The 20,000-nt window shown below is 40.9% G+C and overlaps 2 protein-coding genes across 2 annotated transcripts in view; both read right to left on the reverse strand.

Annotated features, from left to right (window-relative positions):
* The window catches only part of LOC137969438 (transmembrane protein 117-like), an 8,216-nt gene extending 2,764 nt beyond the window's left edge, over positions 1 to 5,452 (reverse strand). The window contains exons 1-3 of the mRNA XM_068815665.1: positions 5,213 to 5,452; positions 3,230 to 3,438; positions 251 to 611 (exon numbers count right to left, since the gene is read on the reverse strand). Of these exons, the coding sequence (XP_068671766.1) occupies positions 251 to 611; positions 3,230 to 3,438; positions 5,213 to 5,356 (714 nt within the window). The 5' untranslated portion in view covers positions 5,357 to 5,452. The remainder of the gene's footprint in view (positions 1 to 250; positions 612 to 3,229; positions 3,439 to 5,212) is intronic.
* A 3,154-nt stretch (positions 5,453 to 8,606) lies between these two features.
* LOC137970663 (RNA cytidine acetyltransferase-like) overlaps positions 8,607 to 20,000 on the reverse strand; it is a 34,448-nt gene continuing 23,054 nt past the window's right edge. The window contains exons 17-26 of the mRNA XM_068817186.1: positions 19,965 to 20,000; positions 19,675 to 19,771; positions 19,490 to 19,597; positions 18,483 to 18,596; positions 16,451 to 16,506; positions 15,756 to 15,806; positions 14,539 to 14,607; positions 13,791 to 13,889; positions 13,472 to 13,545; positions 8,607 to 9,312 (exon numbers count right to left, since the gene is read on the reverse strand). The exon at positions 19,965 to 20,000 is cut by the window's right edge and continues 13 nt beyond it. Of these exons, the coding sequence (XP_068673287.1) occupies positions 9,141 to 9,312; positions 13,472 to 13,545; positions 13,791 to 13,889; positions 14,539 to 14,607; positions 15,756 to 15,806; positions 16,451 to 16,506; positions 18,483 to 18,596; positions 19,490 to 19,597; positions 19,675 to 19,771; positions 19,965 to 20,000 (876 nt within the window). The 3' untranslated portion in view covers positions 8,607 to 9,140. The remainder of the gene's footprint in view (positions 9,313 to 13,471; positions 13,546 to 13,790; positions 13,890 to 14,538; positions 14,608 to 15,755; positions 15,807 to 16,450; positions 16,507 to 18,482; positions 18,597 to 19,489; positions 19,598 to 19,674; positions 19,772 to 19,964) is intronic.

A 20,000-nucleotide genomic window follows, 5' to 3' on the forward strand; every position in this document is an offset into this window, starting at 1 on the left:
TTCTTCACAGAATATAAACCTTGCCTAGGCACGACAGAAAACCTCCAAGTCCAGGTTGCCATTGCTTAAAGTTGTGGCGAAAACATCACATTCTACAAGAATGATTGAGTAGTTGAGCACGTGCCAAATTATTATCTTCTGCTGTGGAGCTTGCACTCGGCTTTATGGCATTTTCTTCAATCTATCATTCACTGTCCCTAGTCCATTGACAGTATCCCAACCATAACAACAAGTTTGCTGTTCTGTTTACCTGAAGCATCATATCTGTAACCATCCAAGCTGTTACAAAATCTCCCGTCCAAGTTCCCAGGGCTGCTGCTTTCATGAAGCTGTCATTCTGAATGCCAAGATATGTAGTGACTTTATACACTGACACCTCATCCCCACCTGCACTCAAAAATCCATTGTAAAGGAAGGAGAAGATAAACAGCGACACTAAAGTTGTCAGAAACATCACCATCCATGAGCCTCTGTCCTGGTAGAACATTGACAACTTCATCCATCGATTGAACACAAGTTTATGAAAAAAAAACTTTCCGACCAGCACTCCAACAATAATTGCTACTAGCCACAAGAATACTTTAAGAACAGACCAGCCGCCTGGGGGATATCTACAAAAAAACAAAATTTTCTCCTTAGAAACAGCTTTTCCTTTCATCTGAAAGTGGTCTCGAAATGAAAAGTTAAAGATATTTTTGTACTCTTGCAGGGTTTTCTCTAGGAGCCACTGCCCAGAAAAACTCACCAGTTTTTTCGCATGAATTTGGCGCCTGCTGCGGTTGAGAACTTTCCTAATTTTTACGTAACAGTACATGAACCTTTGATTGACCAAACTTTGTTCATGAAAAAGCAAAATGTAAGATATGCATTTTAAGAGGGAGGGCCAAATTTCAATAATGTTATGCCCCAGAGGAGCATGCCCAGACCCCTCTCTTAACGCACCCTTTCGGCGCTTGTGGTCCCTTCTCTGTTTGCTGCTTAAATCTTGCTGACCACCTACAGCACTCTTATTGAAATCCCAGCTCTTGGAGAAAACCATTAAAGACTCTTTCTTCTGATGACAATATGTATCTTTTAAAATTGGAAGGCACTGGACCAAGGCTCAACTCATTCCTGTCTCCATGTAGAGTCTGCTTTTATTTTGGTCAGCTCCAAGAACACAGACTCTGGCCACAGCCAAAGTAGGAAGTCTGCAAATCTCAGACTTCCAGCTCTTCTGCATAGTCTCAGAAATTTGAAACAACAACAGTTACAACATTTTACCATTACCGAGGCCCTGACAGGAGGAGGTCCCGTGTCGCTTGTCTGAATTTTCGGGGTTTAATCGGCTCATTCTCGGCCTTGACGTCACTGTCGGAATTTTGCTGGGAAAGGATGTCTTTTGTTGGAATTTCATTTTATGTGCTGTCGCTACTTTTTGGGTCATGTCGCTTGTCAGAATTTACCCTGTCAGGGTGTCATTACCGTGACTGCGTGTATTTTTGGCTGTGGCCAGAGCCCATGTTCTTGGTGCTGACCAAAAGAAAAGAGGACTCTGGGGAGAAGAATGGGAACACCTGGAAGTGTATAAGGGAGACAGAGTTGCAAGGTACGCTACCTTACATGGCATGAAGTATTAACATAAGTAACAATATCATTAAATTGTTTACCTTTAGTAAAGACGGAGTTTTTACAAATTAAGCATGTTTTAAACAGAAAAGTTGGTAGTTGGGAACATGAAATAACTATAAGAAGCTAACCTATTTGAGTGTCCATCAAAATAGTGTAATATTTTTGTAAGGTCAGAAAAAAATGCATCACTGATGCAATGCATAAAAATAAAATACTACAGCTGTAGGTAAATTATAGGCCACTATACTTTTTGTTTGTCCCTCCAAATTTTGAATAAGCATTGTTTTTGTTTCTCTTGGGACCATTGTAAGTCCCAAGAAAAACTGGAAACAATGCTTATGCAAAATTTGGAGGGACAAACAGAGTATTGTGGTATTTTTGAAAATGGCCTATTAGAGTAATAGATAAATAAAAAAGGAATCAATGACACTCTCAAACTTGTTTACTGTAATACTGTATTTGAAAAAAAATGTTCACAAGGCATGGAAGAATGAAATACTAAGACCTGTTTTCCAACCACTGTTACAATAAAAATTGTTGTTGTTGCTATTCAACCTCGATCCCAGTGTCTCCATTGTCGTTCAAAGAGACCCTGGCAACAAGGTTTGTTGCTATTGTGCAACATAATTTATTCAATTGCAAGGTATAGCCAAGCACAAGTGGCAAGTTAAGGAGGGTAGAATCATGGTTTTTTTTTATTAGAGAGTTGGACCATTGTACCCAGGCAAAAACCTCTCTGTGCATGGTGGGGGAACAACAACAAAGGAGATTCCATCTATTAAGGACGTTCGTGCCCAAAACATTCCCAGGTACAGATTTCTTTTAAACTTGCCACGCAGAAAGGTAATGATCTATCAGGTACTTTTGCCAAAAAGGAAAAAAAATGGGGGGTCACCGTGCTCGTTTTCGAGATCATGAGGTGCACTTTCAGAAGCTTGCGTTATTTTAAGATGATCTTAGCTTACAACTGTCAGCTATAAAAAAGCTACATTAGTGAAATTTAGATCAGGTAAATGTACTCAATTCAACATAACTAATATAACTAAACAAACTTTTCCAGCTGATGTCTCTTTCTGAGGTGAAATAGATTTTGAAAAACAATACATATTAGTCTAAGAAAGAAACCTTCGGTCACACAAGAGCATAAAAGGTGAAATATTTGTAACTTTTCACATACAGATTTTTTTTTTGTTTTTCGTTAAAATGGACAAAATCAGGAAAGGAAGTTATCTACGGGTCGGGTCACCGAGCATTCAAGAGAGTAAAATCGCTGGGAAGTTCTCAAAGCAATTGTCTATTTGCAGCAGTCTGTCACACCATTGCATGACATTTCCGAGGAGACCTGGGTCCACGGCTATCCCATGATGCCACATGCTTACTTGTGGAAAATGTTTGCACCTTTAGCGTCGTGTTTACCTTCATGGTGCGTGACGTGTGTGTGACATGCGCAAAAAAAATGCGCAGTAGCAATGGGAGCGAACGTCCTTAAGCATCAAGTCCAGAAGTTAATCCTGGGGCGACACTACTAATGGTCTCATGAGGGTTCTCATCCACTGCATAGCCCCTGCTTCCTAATATGTATAATTATATAAATACTCTCTCTCCTTAATGTTAATACCTGTACGTAACAAATGCAAAGTCGTTTCCAACAACAGGAATGGTACAGTTTGCCCTGCTGTGTGATACTGGATCCTCTGCATATATTAGAAAGTTACAGAAAACAACAAAATAAGCCACAAACAGTCTGGAGTATGGATGTTGGAAATAATATCTTCCATTCCTCCTCTGAATGCGAACTTTGTGCTTTAAATTGTCTTTGTGAGGTGACTGAAAAAAGAAAGAAGTTTAAAAAATTCAATGGATGCTCATGTCCACCCTGAGAGATGTAAAGAAGGGGAGATTTTTAACTCTTGTGAAGGAGGCGGAGGAGGGGGGGTATAATGATGTCTGCAGGGTGGGGGCACGATTATTTCCTGCTACGTTTTATGAAGGTCATCTGAGATCTCTTCTTGTGTGATAGCAATAGAACATTAAATTGTGCATGATGATGCAATTTTACTACAACTACCACAATCCTTCAGGTTTTGTTTTTCTCCTGCTAGTTATAACTATAATTTGTCATTTTTACTCCGTGAAGATACAAAACTTAAAATAACAAAAGAAAAACAAGTTGTAGTCAAATGACATTATCATCGTAATGCAAATGTCCTATTGTTTCAACGAAAATAACCTTCAGTTGATAAAAACTGGAACAACCCGTTTCGTCATATATTGCAGGAGGATCTGTAACACTCACTAACATAATTATTCTCGCTTCACCTATACAACATGCTCTGTGTTGTCGAAACGCTTCAAATGTGATTTCGAAACCCTGCAGCTGCCCCTTAAGTAACTGTCTGAAAATAATTTTTCACCATAATAACTGAGATCACCGGTTGATTCGAAATTCTTAAAGCTGCAGAGCTTTTACATCAAGAGAAACGGTTTGCAGGAATTTATAGCCTGCGTTACAGCTGATAGCTGGCGGGATATTTTTCCGCTTTATTATCGAAACACTCGCGAGTACCATGGTTTTGACCATAGGGAGCCCACACAAACAGTGCACGTCTGTTTGTATGTTCGAAATATAAAGAAATGTATGGGAGATATTGAAGAGTCCTAATATAGTAAACTTACATCGAGAAATGACTATGTTAAAGCTCAAAATAAGCTCAGTTGTTGTGTATTGTCATTTCTGCGGCTGACAATGGTAAATTTGAGCGATTTGGTGGGTTTTCCGTTGACTGTTACTACACGTCCTTAGAAGGAGACAAGGGTGGAAAGCTCATTTTCGACCGCTCCAGCGTCAAGCCGATTTTCACCCAGAAATTAGAATCGCCCGTCCTTCAAATCGAACACCAGATAAACTGAAAGGTTGACGCTTCTTCCCGTGCCATTCAATCGAAGATCCATTCAAAATCCAAGCGCTAACCGCCAAATAATTTTCGAGAATTGCAGCTTTCGAAGCGACCAGCATCCGCGGCCGGGATTTCGTGTGCCAAGGAGCAACCGTCACGCTGTTTGCTCCACACTGATTGGATGCATTGTTAGCAACATAGTCATTTCTCGATGTAAGTTTACTATATTAGGACTCTTCAATATTTCCCATACATTTCTTTATATTTCGAACGTACAAACAGACACACTGTTTGTGTGGGCTCCCTATGGTTTTAACGCGAGTGGGCTGCGACTGGCATAGGGACTGCCGGCCAAACACGACGAAGCGACCATCGATTCACTCCCGCGATAAAATATCCTGCTTCGCAGGCTGAGGAATTTATTATTGCGATGGATCTCTAATTCCGTTTCACTTGACCGAATTAACACACTGAGAACAGGCCTAAGAACAGCTGTTGTTGAAATTGCAGGCAGAATGTTAGTGATCGTATGTTATTAGAGGAAATTTACAAGCGCGAGAGTGTTCAATAGGTCATTACAGCCTCACTTGAATTGTTTGCCCGAGAAATCTTGTATAGGCTCTCGTAAGCTTAAATTTTAAGATGACAAAATGTCTGTTCTATTAAATTAAGCTTTAATATTTAGAAATAATCGAAAGTCACACCTCAAGGCCGTCGATGGTCGGGGATCCATGTTTGTTTTCTTCGTGAGTTTGCAGATCATCCTTATCGCCCATTTTTCTTGTTTGTTCTAAATGGTGAAATAGTTCATTACATTTCTCACCCGAATCTATATTGTTGTTCGTCATCTAACCTAGAAGCAATATTTATTAACATAATAGCTAGAAAGTTCCATTGTCCTGCCTTCAACAAATTTTTTGTTGTGTATGGTTACACAAAATATTTGTTCACTACTATTCCCAATCCTCCTCTGGCGGGCAGACGGTTCCTTGGGCGTTACTAAACACAGGAACAGAACGGAATATTTAACAATTATTCCATGAGCGCGCGTTGGATATGAGATGGTAAATAGCCAACGAGGCGCGTAGCGCCGAGTTGGCTATAACCAGTCTCATATTCGACAAGCACGAATGGAATAATTAATTTAAAACTTGATGAGAACCGATGCGATGTCGTGTAACACCTTGTGGTCAGACAGACGCAGGCTCGTCACAAAAACATTTCTTACCTTTTCGCGTACTTCTAAACGTCGGAATTTAACACAGCTGTCCAGAAATACTTTTTTTTTTTGCTTTCTTCAGAGAGAAATTTCGCTTTCCGGCGAAAAAACTTTTAGCTTGGCTAAACTTACTTAGATCAATCATTTACCATATAAGGTCAAACCAAGGTATACGAGCTGATAACCGAGATTGAGTGAACCAATCAGAGCACGAGAATTGCATTATCCCAGGTTGAGAATTTAATAAACCGGAATATACCGAAACGAGCCGGAAAGACACCGGAATGACGCGGAATGACACACAAATAATTAACAATTATTCCTCGAGCCCGAATGGACTCTGAGTCAATAGCCCATGAGGCCGAAGGCCGAATGGGCTATTGACTCAGAGACCATAAGGGCGAGAGGAATAATTGTTTTAGTAAAATCCAACTAGTTGGTCAAAAAAATATCGAGACAAAACATCTTTCGCTAGTTAAAACTAGACTTTAATTGTTGTTTTGGTTTTCAAAGCCGGCGCTTTTCGCTACTAGTGGGCTATAACAAATAGCCTACTAGTAGCTCAACCAATCAGAACGCAGCATTGATAATAGACCACTAGTTGGATTTTACTAAAGCGGAATATACCGGAATAAACCGGAATATGCCGGAACAAGGTGGAATGACTCTGGAATAAAACTGAATGACACCGGAATGAGACGGAATAAACAAGAATGGTACCGGAATATACCGGAATGAGGCGGAATGACAAGAGAATAAGGCAGAATAAACCAGAAGGACGGGAGTTACTAACCAGAGGAACGGAACGGAATATACCGGAATATACCGGAATATGCCGGAATGAGGCGGAATAACACCGGAATGAAACGACATGAACATGAATGGTGCCGGAATACACCGGAACGAGCCAGAATGACACCCAAATAAAGCGAAATATACCGGAATGAACCTGAAAATGCCAGAATTTGGTGTTTTAGTTAGCGCCGACCGATTTTCGGTTGTTTCAGTCAGTTTTTGTTATGTCACGTGATTCCCTAATTGAATTGCATGTGTTTTTGCCTTTTCTAACATTTGGAACACTTCGATCACGAGAAAAAATAGACAGGTATATTCGTCGCTAAATGAATAATTATTTCTTGGGGAAGTAACATTTTTTTCGTGAACAAGTAGAGTAGCAAGAGAAACATAATGTTATTCTAATTGTTTTTGTCTATGGATCTCGGGGGCAGCTTTCACTGTGCGAGTCAGAAAACCTGTGAACATTTTTATTTCATTCTGACTTGTCAATTGTGCATTGACCAATCACAATCAAGTTCAGCGAACCACAAACTAATTACCGTTGCTACTTGCCTGCTTCCCACGACCCACACGTGATGGAGATATACGGAAATAGATTCGCGCAAACTCTTTTTCTCTTCCCGATTGTTGGCAATAATGCCATCGAACTTGAACGCAGTGTTTCCTTGTTTGATGAAAGAAGTCAGAAGCACAAGAAAAATCAATCGTTGATAATATATTTACATAAAGAATTGTGAGAACATATCGTGACTCGTTCCAAGCCTTATTACTTCCCCTTAATGTAACTTTTTTTTGTCAGTCTCTCTATTCTGCAACATTTATTCATTCACAGTCTAGAATGATAAAAATTACTTTTTGTTCCTTGTCATTCCGGTCCACGCTAATCAGCTTGATTCTGATGTCCGTCTGGATTATTCTGCCTTATTCTGTTGTCATTCCGCCTCTTTCCGGTGTCATTCGGTTTTATTCCAGAGTCATTCCTCCTTGTTCCGGCATATTCCGGTATATTCCGTTCCGTTCCTGTGTTTAGTAACGCCCGAGGGTACGACTTTTGAGAAAAGATGATTAAAAGTGATTTCTCAGGAAAAAAATAGTTGTCGAACTATTTTCTTGAGACTTTCCCTGAATGTTCCCTACTAATCCCTGTTTTGAAAACTACAATAAAAAAGACATGTTAACGTGCTTGCTTAAAGCCGATGATACACGGTTCAACATCTTGCAACATTTATTGCTCAACAAATGTTGAACAATGTTGCAAAAACCGTGTTGAACGGAATAGAGCTGGTCTCTATTTTCGTTCAACATCTTTCAACAACATTCAACGTGTTGAATGGCATACATGACACGACACACTGGGCCAATCTTACCTCATTGATGCCTGTACCGATACTAATCATGCGCGTTATTTCATCGGCTCAGAGTACATTTTGCTGTAGCTAAACGAGAGGGTTTTTTAAAGTACAATTTCTACATGTTCCAGCACTCGGCAAAATCCCTTTTTGACTTATGGCTGTTTTTGCTTAGGTGGCCTCATACACCACAAGACTTTTTAGAAACATCACTTCCAAGCCGGCCACTTCTGCTGGAGGGAACAGGACAGCCACAACACCGGGGACTTTATCTCCCACTCTTCTCGCAACCGCAAAGTTCGCTGTACCTCGACTACAACTTTAATACCTTGCCTCTCCTGCTGCGTTGCTTTGTTTTGTTTCACGTTACGTTCTGATTTTGACAGTAATGTAGAAATGAATTGTTCCATTTTCACTTGCTTAAAATGTTTATCACATACGGGGCGAAAATACTGATTGGCTGAGATGGAGGACATTTCCAAAACGAAGTTGGTGACCCCCCATTTTTTTTACATTTCTGACATCACTAATTCATCATCTTTCAATGGTAAAATTTGCAGGAAAAAATCAATGTTAGAAAATTTTCGCGCGAACGTCCTTAAACTGCGATGTACCCTATTTCTTGAAGGCAATTGTTTCGCTTGTTGTTTGACTGGAAAAGGAGAACTTTATACCTGGGTGTGATTGGATAATCGGGCGAGTAAATGAGACAACGGCAAAAAGCCTGAAGTGTACGAAATAAACCAACTGATTGAACTTTTATTTGTGATAAAACGAGCAACTCTTATGTATCAAACGGTTTTTGTAGCAGCCTTTGTCACGGTATTGGGCGGCTAAATAGAAACGTTCGCGATGCAATTTCGTTTACGAAAAGGAAAAAGCTGAGCATCGCTAGATGACTTCAAAGGCCAGCAATCATTGCAAGATATCTTTGTCACAGGTAAAAAAGCGAAAACCAGTAAGTAACCTGCACAACGGCTTTCACCTATATTTCAATTTCTTCCGCCCTAAGTATGAAATGCTAAGATAATAAAATAACTTTAATTCCCTTGCAGGCAAGAGCAAAAGATAAAACGATTTTGCACATCCTTCTTTGCTTTTTTACTTCCATCATCGAAAGTCCGATAGCGTGTCAATTAGGATAACCACGATACTCGCTTCGTTTCGCTGTAAAGCATCAACGCTTATCTAATTGTGAAGACTTGACAAGCTGTGAGCAAGCAGCTTCAATTGCCAGTCATGCACTACAGCTGCCAACACACGCGATCAACCAGTTTTGTGTTTATGTTTGGACTTTCTTTGTTTCTTGTGCGATTTGCTCCGCTCTTCGTGCGACTGTGTCTTTCGCTTTGTGCTTGTTACACTTATTAAATTCACGTTCTTTTTATTGCCACCAAGTGCCTCTTGCCAATCCTCGTCTTTTCCCGATACGGCAAACCTGAAAATGAGAAGAGTTAGACCACTTGTGACTCTGGCGGCAAACCTGTTTTTTGCTCAGTTTTGCTCCTGCAATCGTCGGTACAACGTTGCGCACGCTATTTTTCTGCACTAAAATCACCAATTCAACTAACCCTACGAAATCGACCGACTGCCTGAGACCGTAGGGCGTTATGGAAAGAGGATAAGGGGACCTGCGAGGAAGGAAAACCGGAGATCCTGGAAAAAATTCAAACCGGCACAATTTCAGGGCAAGTACACACACTGGCAGGGCAGGGGAGTAGAATGCTTTTACCACTACGACATTTCTGCTCGCAGGGAGCCTAAAACATTGAGTAGTCCCAGTTGGTTTCCAAGACAGGTATTAACCACATCCAACTTAAGTGAAAGTCAAAAGGAAGCGGTGTTTTCATACCGTGGAAAACCGTCTTATGCATGGTTTCAAGTCGAGATTGAAGCTGCCCCTACCCCCTCTACCGTGGAAAACCGTCTTATGGTTTCAAATCGAGATTGAAGATGCCCGTACCCCCCTCCTTAAAAAGTAAAATAAAGCAGGGAACAAAACAAGAAAAGACTAGATAACAAACGACTTCGGCTTGGACCAAGAGTCTTAAGTTCTAGCGGGAATTTTAAATGGCGCTTTTCTATGGCAAGCGAAATGGTGCACACATCACGGAATACTGAGAATATTTGAATAACAATCAACAAATACAATCACACTCAACGATGCAAATCGACTCTAGAGGAGGACATTGGGGTCTGCGGAAATGCGGTATCGCTTAAGTTTTAGCGTGGAATTTCGGAAATTGTACTCTGAAAAGTTCGGAATTGCGGTAATGTTCAAACCCTACGGAAAGCGGTTCTCCTATGTTTTGGTTAACGATATTAGGTGCAGAAATTATGTAACGGAATTATCAGACTTTCAGTTGCTCCAGGGGGAAAGAAATTGGAAACTCTGCAACCTTCCTTGTTGGTGTGAGATCACGCTTTGCAAGCGCGATTCGTTTTAACAATCGTTTACCGTACTGACAAAGGTCATCCGCGCGCTCAGAGCAACATGGGGAAGAAAACGTAGAAAATGTTAATTTCGCTTTCGGTATTTAACTGTTTTTGAACGCGGCATTTCCGTATTTGCAAATTTTTGGCGCGGAAATGCGGTATTGGGGAACCACCAATGTCCCCGTCACTCTAACGATAACAAGATAAGACGCAATCACATAAATTCAACAGAGCACGCGAATTGAGAATTTGAAAATTTAATAATAGGCTTTATTACATTCAATGCATTTCGCGTGCTCTGATTGGTTCACTCAATCTTGGTTAGCAGCTCATATACCTTAGCTTGACCTTATATGGTAAATGATTGCGTTAAGCGTTCATAAACTAAAAAATTTTCCGCCGGAAAGCGAAATTTCTCTTTGAATAAAGCCAAAAAAGAAGAAAAAACCTATTTTGTGGAAAGTTTGGATCAATTCCGACGTTTAAAAGTACGCGAAAAGGCAAGAAATGTTTTTGTGATGAGCCTACGTCTGTCTGACCACAAGGTACACATTATCGCATCTTCATAAAGTTTTCTCGATTTCGCTAGGATTTTCTCGCTCGTATTTCGTACTTTCAAATTTTTGGAGTTCAAGGAATTTAATAAAACAATTATTCCATTCGCACTTGTTGTATATGAGTCTGGTTATAGCCAACTCGGCGCTACGCACCTCGTTGGCTATTTACCAACGCGCGCTCAGGGAATAATTGTTAAATATTCCATAAGGCCCAGGGGAAGAGTTATGGCGGTCTTCTGAATGTCTGCAACCTTTTCTCAGTTAATAATAACGGTGAGGATAAAGAGAATATCGCTATGAATTTGGAACATTCTGTTGATGATGCACTTTCGTAGCTGATGCATGGGCTTAGCTTTCTTTTTGAACCGAATGTTGTGGGATGGAACACATCTGTTCGGCCGCGGTTCGTGTCTCTCGCACTGGAAGCTTCACTACAGGGGTCATTGTTTTCGAAACCAGGTGATGCATTTAAGCTTCGAGAAGCTGAGGAAGTAGAAGCTTGTCAGAATGATTGACATTTATGACACGTGAATTTTCTTACCGCGCGGTTTTACTAGGCTTAATGTTTCAATCTTGTGTGATCGGGTGTAGAGTTAGGTTCTCAAAACAAAAAAAAATGTGAGTTGTGATTGTTGTCAATCGAACGCTTTGTAAAGGTAGAGTCCCATACCTAGATCGGCCGGTATGAGTGCATAGTTCCTCTCTCACAACAAGACCTCACTGCCAAACTCACGTTCCCTGGTATTCCGCGCCATCTTGATGTCCTCTTCTTCTGGATTTGCCCATGATGACTACCAAAACCCAACTGCAAGGTTGCCAGAACTGTTTTCGTTCTTGATCGAATTTTAATCCCCTGAATTTGGTACACAACTTGCTTCCCATGTAAGTGACTGATTTGTCCAGTTGAATGTGAATATTATTTCAGGATCGTAAAACGGTTATCGCAATTATTGAACTTTTGGTGTTTTTTTGGGTCAGTTGAATGAGATCGTACTTATTGAAGTTGATCGCTTTTTACCGTTAAATGTGATTGTGCTTATTGAGTCTGGTTGAGTTTCCGGTAGAATGTGATATCGTTTGTTGATTTTGACTGACATTTTTACGCTTAGTTTTTGCCCCATTTACTGAGCTTGCCATACTTTTGGGGCAACACAAAACAGGATGCCAGGAAAAACCAAAAGTGTACACGCTGCACGGGAACTTAAAGGGAACCTCCACTCCAATAGAAAAATAACGTTTACAATCCAATGTGTTCAAAGCGTTTTTCAAAGAAAGTATTTGCATCCGAAATAAAGGAATTGCCCAGTCTTATTTTCAAACATTCCGCGCGCCGCCATCTTAAATAAATGCGACGGGTTGGGGCTGCCTTACAATACAAAAACTCTTTGTGTCAGATGAATAGGCAACCGCTACGCGCCACAATAGGGCACTTAAGCAACGACGACGGCGACTGCAAAAGAACGTCATCTGAAAATATAATGGACAAAAGTGAAAAACGCACGTGCAGAGTGTGCAAAGCTATTGTTTTTGTCCCCTAAATACGCAAGTTTGTGACGTTCTCGTTGCCGTCGACCTCGTCGTTGCTCAAGTTCCCTAATAGCGACTTTAACAGCAATATCACTTATTAAAATAAGAAATAATCGTGCTGCACGTGCGGCACGCATTATTAGCACATATTTTGCGGCACTCTTCTCAATAGGGAGCTTTAGCAAAGACAACGGCGACAGCAACGAGAACGTTACAAATTTGCGTATTCAGTGGGCAAAAACAATAGCTTTGCGCGCCCTGCACGTGCGTTTTTCATTTTTGTCCATTTCTTTGCCGTCGTCAGCAAAGCAACAACGGGAAATAACCAAGTTTGAGGTGTTATGGGGAACGTCAGCACTTGGAGATAAATTCTCATTTTTCTCCCCTAAATTAAGCGCCGCTCGTAACGGTTTTATTCCTGAAGGACCGCCGCACCTTTTTCATATTAAAAAGCTTGGAATAGTCGCGAAGTGATCGCAATAACGTGAATTTATGTTAAAATTTTCTGATAACTTTCTGATTTACATACATTTCCTCCTCTCTAAAGTTAATCTTTAGAACGAGTGGAGGTTCTCTTAAGCCCGCCGCACACGGTGAGGAAAGAGCTGAGCAAACTGCCTCGCGAGGCGGTTTGCTCAGCCGTTTTCTCACCGTGTGCGGGGAACTTTTGGTGAGAAATTGGCCTCGCGGGGCCGTGAGGAAAAAATCAAACATATTTGATATTTTTCGCCCCGCGAGGCAAATTCCTCATTGTGTGCGGCCATCGTGAGAATCGAGTTGAGCTTGGTCAGTGAAGCATCCAATAAAAATACATGGCATTCTCACGTGACTTCAGTGAGGTCGGAATTTCTTCCTCCGACACCATCCTGAACCGCTGGAGTCACGTGAGTATGCCATGTATTTTTATTGGATGCTTGATTAAACCAAGCTCAGCTCAATTCTCACGATGGCTGCACACATTGAGGAATTTGTCTCGCGAGGCCAAAAATATCAAACATGTTTGATTTTATCCTCACGGCCTCGCGAGGCGGGCTTTAGTATCAAAGCATAGCTGATCACTTTCAGACAAACACCTACTCGCTGAGATCAAGATGTTTTAGCTTTTCCAATTCTTTCTTCTGCTTTTCCTTCATTTCCTCTGCTGCCTCTTCCTGAAATTACAATAGTAAAACAACAACAACATGTTATAGGGAAAATAATTTTCCGCATACACAATTATCAACTAAAATAGGCGGAACAGTGGTTGCGGTCTTACTTGAGAGAAACACAGTGTAACACTAGTGTCAACTCTCTGGTATTTTGAATCCCTCGGGGAACACTGAACAATAGAACTCGATTTAACACTTGTGTTTAACTCCCTAATGCGACCGCAACCAATGTGACAGCAAAAACAAACCAAATCCTGTTGGAGTCCTTGTGCAAGTGGTTCCATTTCAACTTCTTGTCCTTTTCTTACTTGACTGTCGAAAGCCGATTCCAGTACAGAGTTAAAACACTGAAATTCAAGGGTATTGCACGGTTAGGTCTAATAGGAAAGAACTATTTTGAACAAGTTATATAGCACATCGCCAGAAGACAATTAAATTAAAATCAGCCAATCACGGAACTCGGCTCCAAGTGCCGATAAGCACGGAAACAAGAATGGAATCAAGTAAAAACTGGCTATGTTTTTAATTGGCCGAATACATGGCATGACATTTTTGAGCCAATAACAAATCTTATTATATGACTAGCTCCGTGAGCGGGCAAGATGAACCAAATCGCGCGCTCTGATTGGCTACCCGAGCGGGCAAGATGGAGCGATACTGCCCGCTCGGGATTTCTCGCTTGGTCCCGCAAGATCAAAGATCATTTTTTGGTGTTTTAAGTCATATAATAAATCCTTTATTGACCAAGATTGTTCGGTCAAGATGACTGGATATTGGCCTCGTTCTTTTTTTGCGTGTTTATGGACCTCGACTTCGTCTCGGTCCATAAACACGCAAAAAAAGAACTTGGCCAATATCCAGTCATCTTGACCTCACGCTTGGTCAATAACCCATACGTACTGTTGCAAACCCAAAGCAATCCGGGTCGAAATTACTTTGTACTTTCCACTGAAATTATTTTCTGTCGGATTAAATCCATCTCAAGATTTTACGTACCTGTACAACTTTCCTTATTGTCTTGTTAAACAAGCCAAGTAACTGTGAAGAAGGAAGTTCTAATTCTTTCTAAAAAGGAACCGTAGAGTGAAAACACATAGAGACAGAGTTAGCCCTGAGTTTGCAGGCAGAAATGATAACTGTAGACTGGAGAACAAGGACGACTGCCGGTAACAGTTTTCTGTTAGAAGCACGATCGTTTTAAGGACGTGATTTTTCTTTGTGTACAAGCTCAGCGCTACCACTGACTTATAGTGCTACTGCAATCTTAAAGTCAACTTTATGGTAGCCTGCGATCAGTCTCTCTCTTTGCGATGGGAGTGAGAGAGGGAGTGCTCTTCTTCTAACCTCAACCTCAATCCCTCGGAGAACCTGCTCGCAGGCTAACTTTATGGAAGGGGTTATTTTCTAAAGAAACTATGGCGCTGCGTCGCTGGGGGAAGTGAAACAGGAAAATTTGGTTTCTTCGATTCGAAAGAGTTGATAAAGGTAAATGAACCAAAGTAAGAAAGATTTGTGAGCTAAAGTTTCTACCGTTAGCCCTTCGTCGTCAGAGCGGACGAGACCCGGTTTTTTCCCTGTGGTATGGCCGTAGACGGAAGAAACCCCGTTGTTGTTGTGTGCTTTTAGCGGGCAAGTTGAACTGATCACATCGCTGTTGCCTTTAATTGTTATAGTTCCTTGTCCTTGAACTGGGAATCGGACCAAATTTTCGATTTTAAATTCAACCTTAGGCGACCTTCCGATTTAGCTCCGAGAACGAGATCGAGTACGAAAAGAAGAGCTATGAAATGGACCTTGCGTGCTTTATTCAACAATCACTGTTAAGCAAATTCTCATGTCAATAGGGCCGTTTATACGAGAGAAAATAAGCCGCGGCTAACTCTGGCCGCGGCTTACGTAAGCCGCGAAAGGAACTATTTATACGAGTATAAACTCCCCGGCCAGGATAAGCCGCGGCTTGAGAAAGCCGTGAACGTAGATTTTGTACCATTTATACGAGGTGTTCGCGGCTTACGTAAGCCGCGGCCAGAGTTAGCCGCGGCTTATTTTTTCTCGTATAAACGGCCCTAATGACTTGTCATGGCTCAGTGAGCGACGAATAAGGGCTTCGATTACCGAGCAAGTTTGGAATGAGAAATTCGTACTCAATCTCGATGCGGTGGGCAAATCTGACGGTCGTTATTGATTTTCTATGTTCCGACATCAAAAAGTACCTCGAGGGTTTCGATGGTCTTGTGTTGGAGTCCCAGACCAAGGAGAATTGCCTGCAAAAGGAATAGAGTTCAATTAATAGGAATGGAATAGGAAAGAGCATTATCCGGTAAAAAAAAAAAACAACTTCCAACCAAAGTGCTTTTTCCCTTACTTCCAAGTCGTTGAGAAAAAGAACCTGGTTGCCAATGGTCACGAAACCGTGCATGTCCTTACAACCATATCACGGGGAGGGAGAGTTGATAGGTAAAATTTCATAACTCTACCTCCACCTCCTCCTCCTTTTCGCGACTATTCAGTCTCGTTCACGTCCTACACTATGGGCGAAGTATCCTAAAAATAAATTGGTGCGAGCGATTTCAGAGTCAAAACAGAGAATGAAAGATTCTCTGTTGCATGCTTACGTTGTCGTCAAAACCTCAAATTTGGTGATTTCACGTCGTTGTTATGCAGACGACCGCAAACATACTTGCTAAAATCCGTGCTGCACGTGCAGCACGATTATTTATGTTCATTTAGCCAATGATATCATTGTTTTGTGGCGTTATCATAGTCGTAGCCGTCGTCGTTTCTAAACTATCTAATGATCATGTGACGGCTACGTGAAGCATCTCTCCCAAAAAACAAGGCCGCAAAAGACAAAAGTCTGGGGTCGACTACTTCATTCACCCTGAAACAAAAATGATGTGTTACTCACCGACTGAACAGCAGACAGTTCAAAGTCAAACTTTTGAAGGAAATACAGCCTTGAAACTGTTGTATAGGATAAGATCAGAAAACCAATTAGCCTATTCATTATATACATACTGAGATCACACTGAATTAAAAAAAATGGTTTTCTTACACGGGAGAAAAGAGCTTCGTTTAATTTGGGTGACCCTCATGAAGCACCCATCTCAGTGTTTAAACCATGAACACATTTCAACATAGACAATTCTCTTACCCAATATGCCCCAAAGAACTCTCTTGTCTATACAAAATTAAGCAGGTTCGATTACTCGTACACCATGCTCGTTAGCACGTGACGCTAGCCTGTGAACGCAGCACAGAAATACGTCTGCGTTCGCACGCTAGACGTGACGCCTGACACAACAGGAAACATGTCTAGCATTTTTTTCTCACTATCTACGGCTATCGATAAAAGTCAATCACTAGCTTTCGCAGAAGTTCAGGCCACCTGAAATTTCAAAACCAAGTTAAAAATAGAGAGGTATGGCATTGCTGTTACATGAACGGCACGACGGCTGCTTTGGTCTTGTCCTGATAACATGAAATTTCCCGTTTCAGATGTTGCTCGATATCTCTACATAACAGGCAGAAACGAGCCAACATCAAAGAAAATTTCATAACAAAAAGCCTCCCACAAATTTCAGCGGTACGTCTGCCCTTTGCCGCAATTGCGGCAATCTCAGTCATTCATTTCAATTCGTTGATTGCACTCACGTGATAAGACGGCCATGTTGATACCAAAACAATAGAGAAACGTAGATCGAGTTTTGCATAATAATAGAGTCAAATTCCCAAAAGGCTTTCTCGCTTTTGTTTTTCCACCAACATAGCCGCCGATAGTCAGGTGCGATCAAAGAATAGCGAGAAAGCACCGTTTGGAAAATTCAGTCCTAGCTGTAAGGCGGGACAATAGGCCTTTTTTGATGTATTAAAATTCAGCGTGAAAGAGAGGTTTAAAGGACAAAGACAAAGGAAAGTGGATGATATGTAAATATTTTTCACATTCCTTTCAACGTGTTTCTATTGTTTTTGTCCTCACTGTCTCACTATCATGCAAGCTGAATATTTGATATTTCGAATACAGCCTATAGACCGATTCCGATATATTAAAATTTATAAGGATTTGTATTAGTTTATTCCCCAGAGCCTCGAGATGATGCCTTTTGTTTAGGACTGATTTTAATATACCGAAATTGGGCTATTGTCACTTGAATCTAGTTTAATGGCCCCGTTCCCACGAGTGTCTTATAGCTCAGTTGCGGAGCATCTGAACTAGTAATCGGACGTTCGTAGGTTCGACTCGTGCACCGATTTCGCGCGGATTTTTCCGAGCCTGAGTATCCCCGAGCAATCACTGAGAAAATATCAGCTCTAAATCACTCTACTCTGTCAACTGTATCATCACATTCCACGAAGAAATCTATCAACCGCATGGAGAAATCTACTGACTACATGATTGTTTCTTCGTTTTTTTTTATCATCATTCACACTGCCTTCCAAAATCTTGTCTCCTCGAACCATAATGATTTCACTGACAGTAGCATTGCTTCACTAAATCTTAACAGTACCTACCTGTTACTAAGCGAGTTTTCTGTAGATTTATGCCCCGGGCCATACAAATCCACGGGAAAAACTAGGATCCGTAACTTACTTTACGGACCAAGAAATCGAGGTTAGAAAGATATTTATTTCATCTCTGAGGTAACAAGGAGAGCGGGAAAGGAAACTAGTTGAAGTCAAGCGGAACGTTGACTGCCACAAATTATTGGCATCGTAAAAATGATTAAACTTTATCGGCTTTTTGAAATAGTTGCTTGCAATATTCAAACAGTTTTACAAGTTTATTTCACAGGGACAACATGAAAAACTTCGCAGAAAATGTTCCACCAAAATTACAAATTTAGCAGATCGTACTGTACAATACAGCCCACTAAATTAGCCAAACGTAGCTCGCGCTCTATCTAACGGAAATAATAAAATAAGAGGTAATTATCTTGTACCTGCAGGAAGTAAATCGGTAACAAGATGATAGTCCACCATATTACGCGAATAAAGATCCAGCCTCTTAAGATCGTACTTTGTCAGAACTGATTCCAAGTCTCTCTTCGATATACCTGAAAAAAAGCGTTTTACAGTTTTCGAAATTATTTACATTTATTTGGAGTAAGAGGGACATTTTGTGATGCTTATTTGCTGTGTTTCTAGACACAAGTGATATGAAAGCTGAGGTCAAAGGGTAAGAGGACACTTCGTGATGCTTGTAAAAGTCAATGCGCATCTCCTTACTTACAGTCCTTGATGTGATAAACGGTAGTTTCGCCACACAAGCCATTTCGGCTAAGTCCAGTCAAGGTTGTTCAAAAGCCGATTAATCTCAGAATAAAAATTAACAAAGGAGTTTATTTCTCTACTCCCAAATGCTGTTCTACGCTGATATTCGGCAAGACTTTACATTAGAAGAAGTCAATCTTCCAAAACAAAAATATAAAGCAAAAGTTAATCGGCTTACGAACCACCGGGCCCCCTCAGGTCACTTCGCCTACGGACAAAGTTCGTTCAAGTGCAGCTCCATAGAGATATTTAAAATATGCAGTAGCCAATTCGAATAAACATCGACATCGAGCGATGGCTTAATGGGTTCAATCGTCAACTTTTCGAGACTATCGCCAGACCGTCCATGTAATTAATTGTAACTCTAAAATCAAATTTTGAATAATAAAACATTTTATTTCTCTCGTAACGGAAGATGAAAAATTATAATCTGCGGATGACAGCAAATATCCAGTTCGTCTCTCTGTTTAATCGTTTGCGATTGAGTTCTAGACGTCGGTGAACTGATCGAAAACGTTGGGAAACTGAAAGTTGGCGAAACGACTTGTTGGCCAGAAGGTCTCTGTCTTGTCAAAGTGCTCCAGAAATTTTGGCGAATACTGTAGGAAGATGGTTCACAAGAAAACAAACATCCCTCAAAGAACAAAAGAGAGAACAGACAACAAAAATACTGAACCTTCTTTCTCTTCCTTGATGCTTTTACACTTCAACATACTCAGAGCGACTGAAGGAGGAAAACTCCGAAACTGGTAGGAAAGCAGAGAGAGAAACCGTCGGCGAAAATCTATTATAAGAAGAAAATGAATTGCATGAAAATACGATTGCAGATTATATTCCCAGGGCAGTCTCCATTCTACTCACCCGCAATGTATGCTGATAACCAGCTTTCGTCAGTTGCATCTTCCGATTCTTTCAAAAGTCTCAGCATAATGCAAGAATGCTCACCAGTCAATTCATTCTGAAAACGACAAGGCAACTTAGACAAGCTAAAAATAAAGGTTACATTGCTTGGTTCATTCGCTTCAATTCTCAGTATACTGGATGAACAAAGGCAGAGATATTCCTAGACCAAGTTGTTTAAACCGTTAACCCGGGATAAATCGATTTTTTAGAGGAATGGTGCGAACTCGGGTCTGTAAAGTATCACTTACCGGGGTTTGTCGCAAGTAGACTGGAGCAAAGTTAGA

Source organism: Montipora foliosa, chromosome 9 (assembly GCF_036669935.1).
Source record: "Montipora foliosa isolate CH-2021 chromosome 9, ASM3666993v2, whole genome shotgun sequence".
Taxonomy (NCBI): Eukaryota; Metazoa; Cnidaria; class Anthozoa; order Scleractinia; family Acroporidae; genus Montipora; species Montipora foliosa.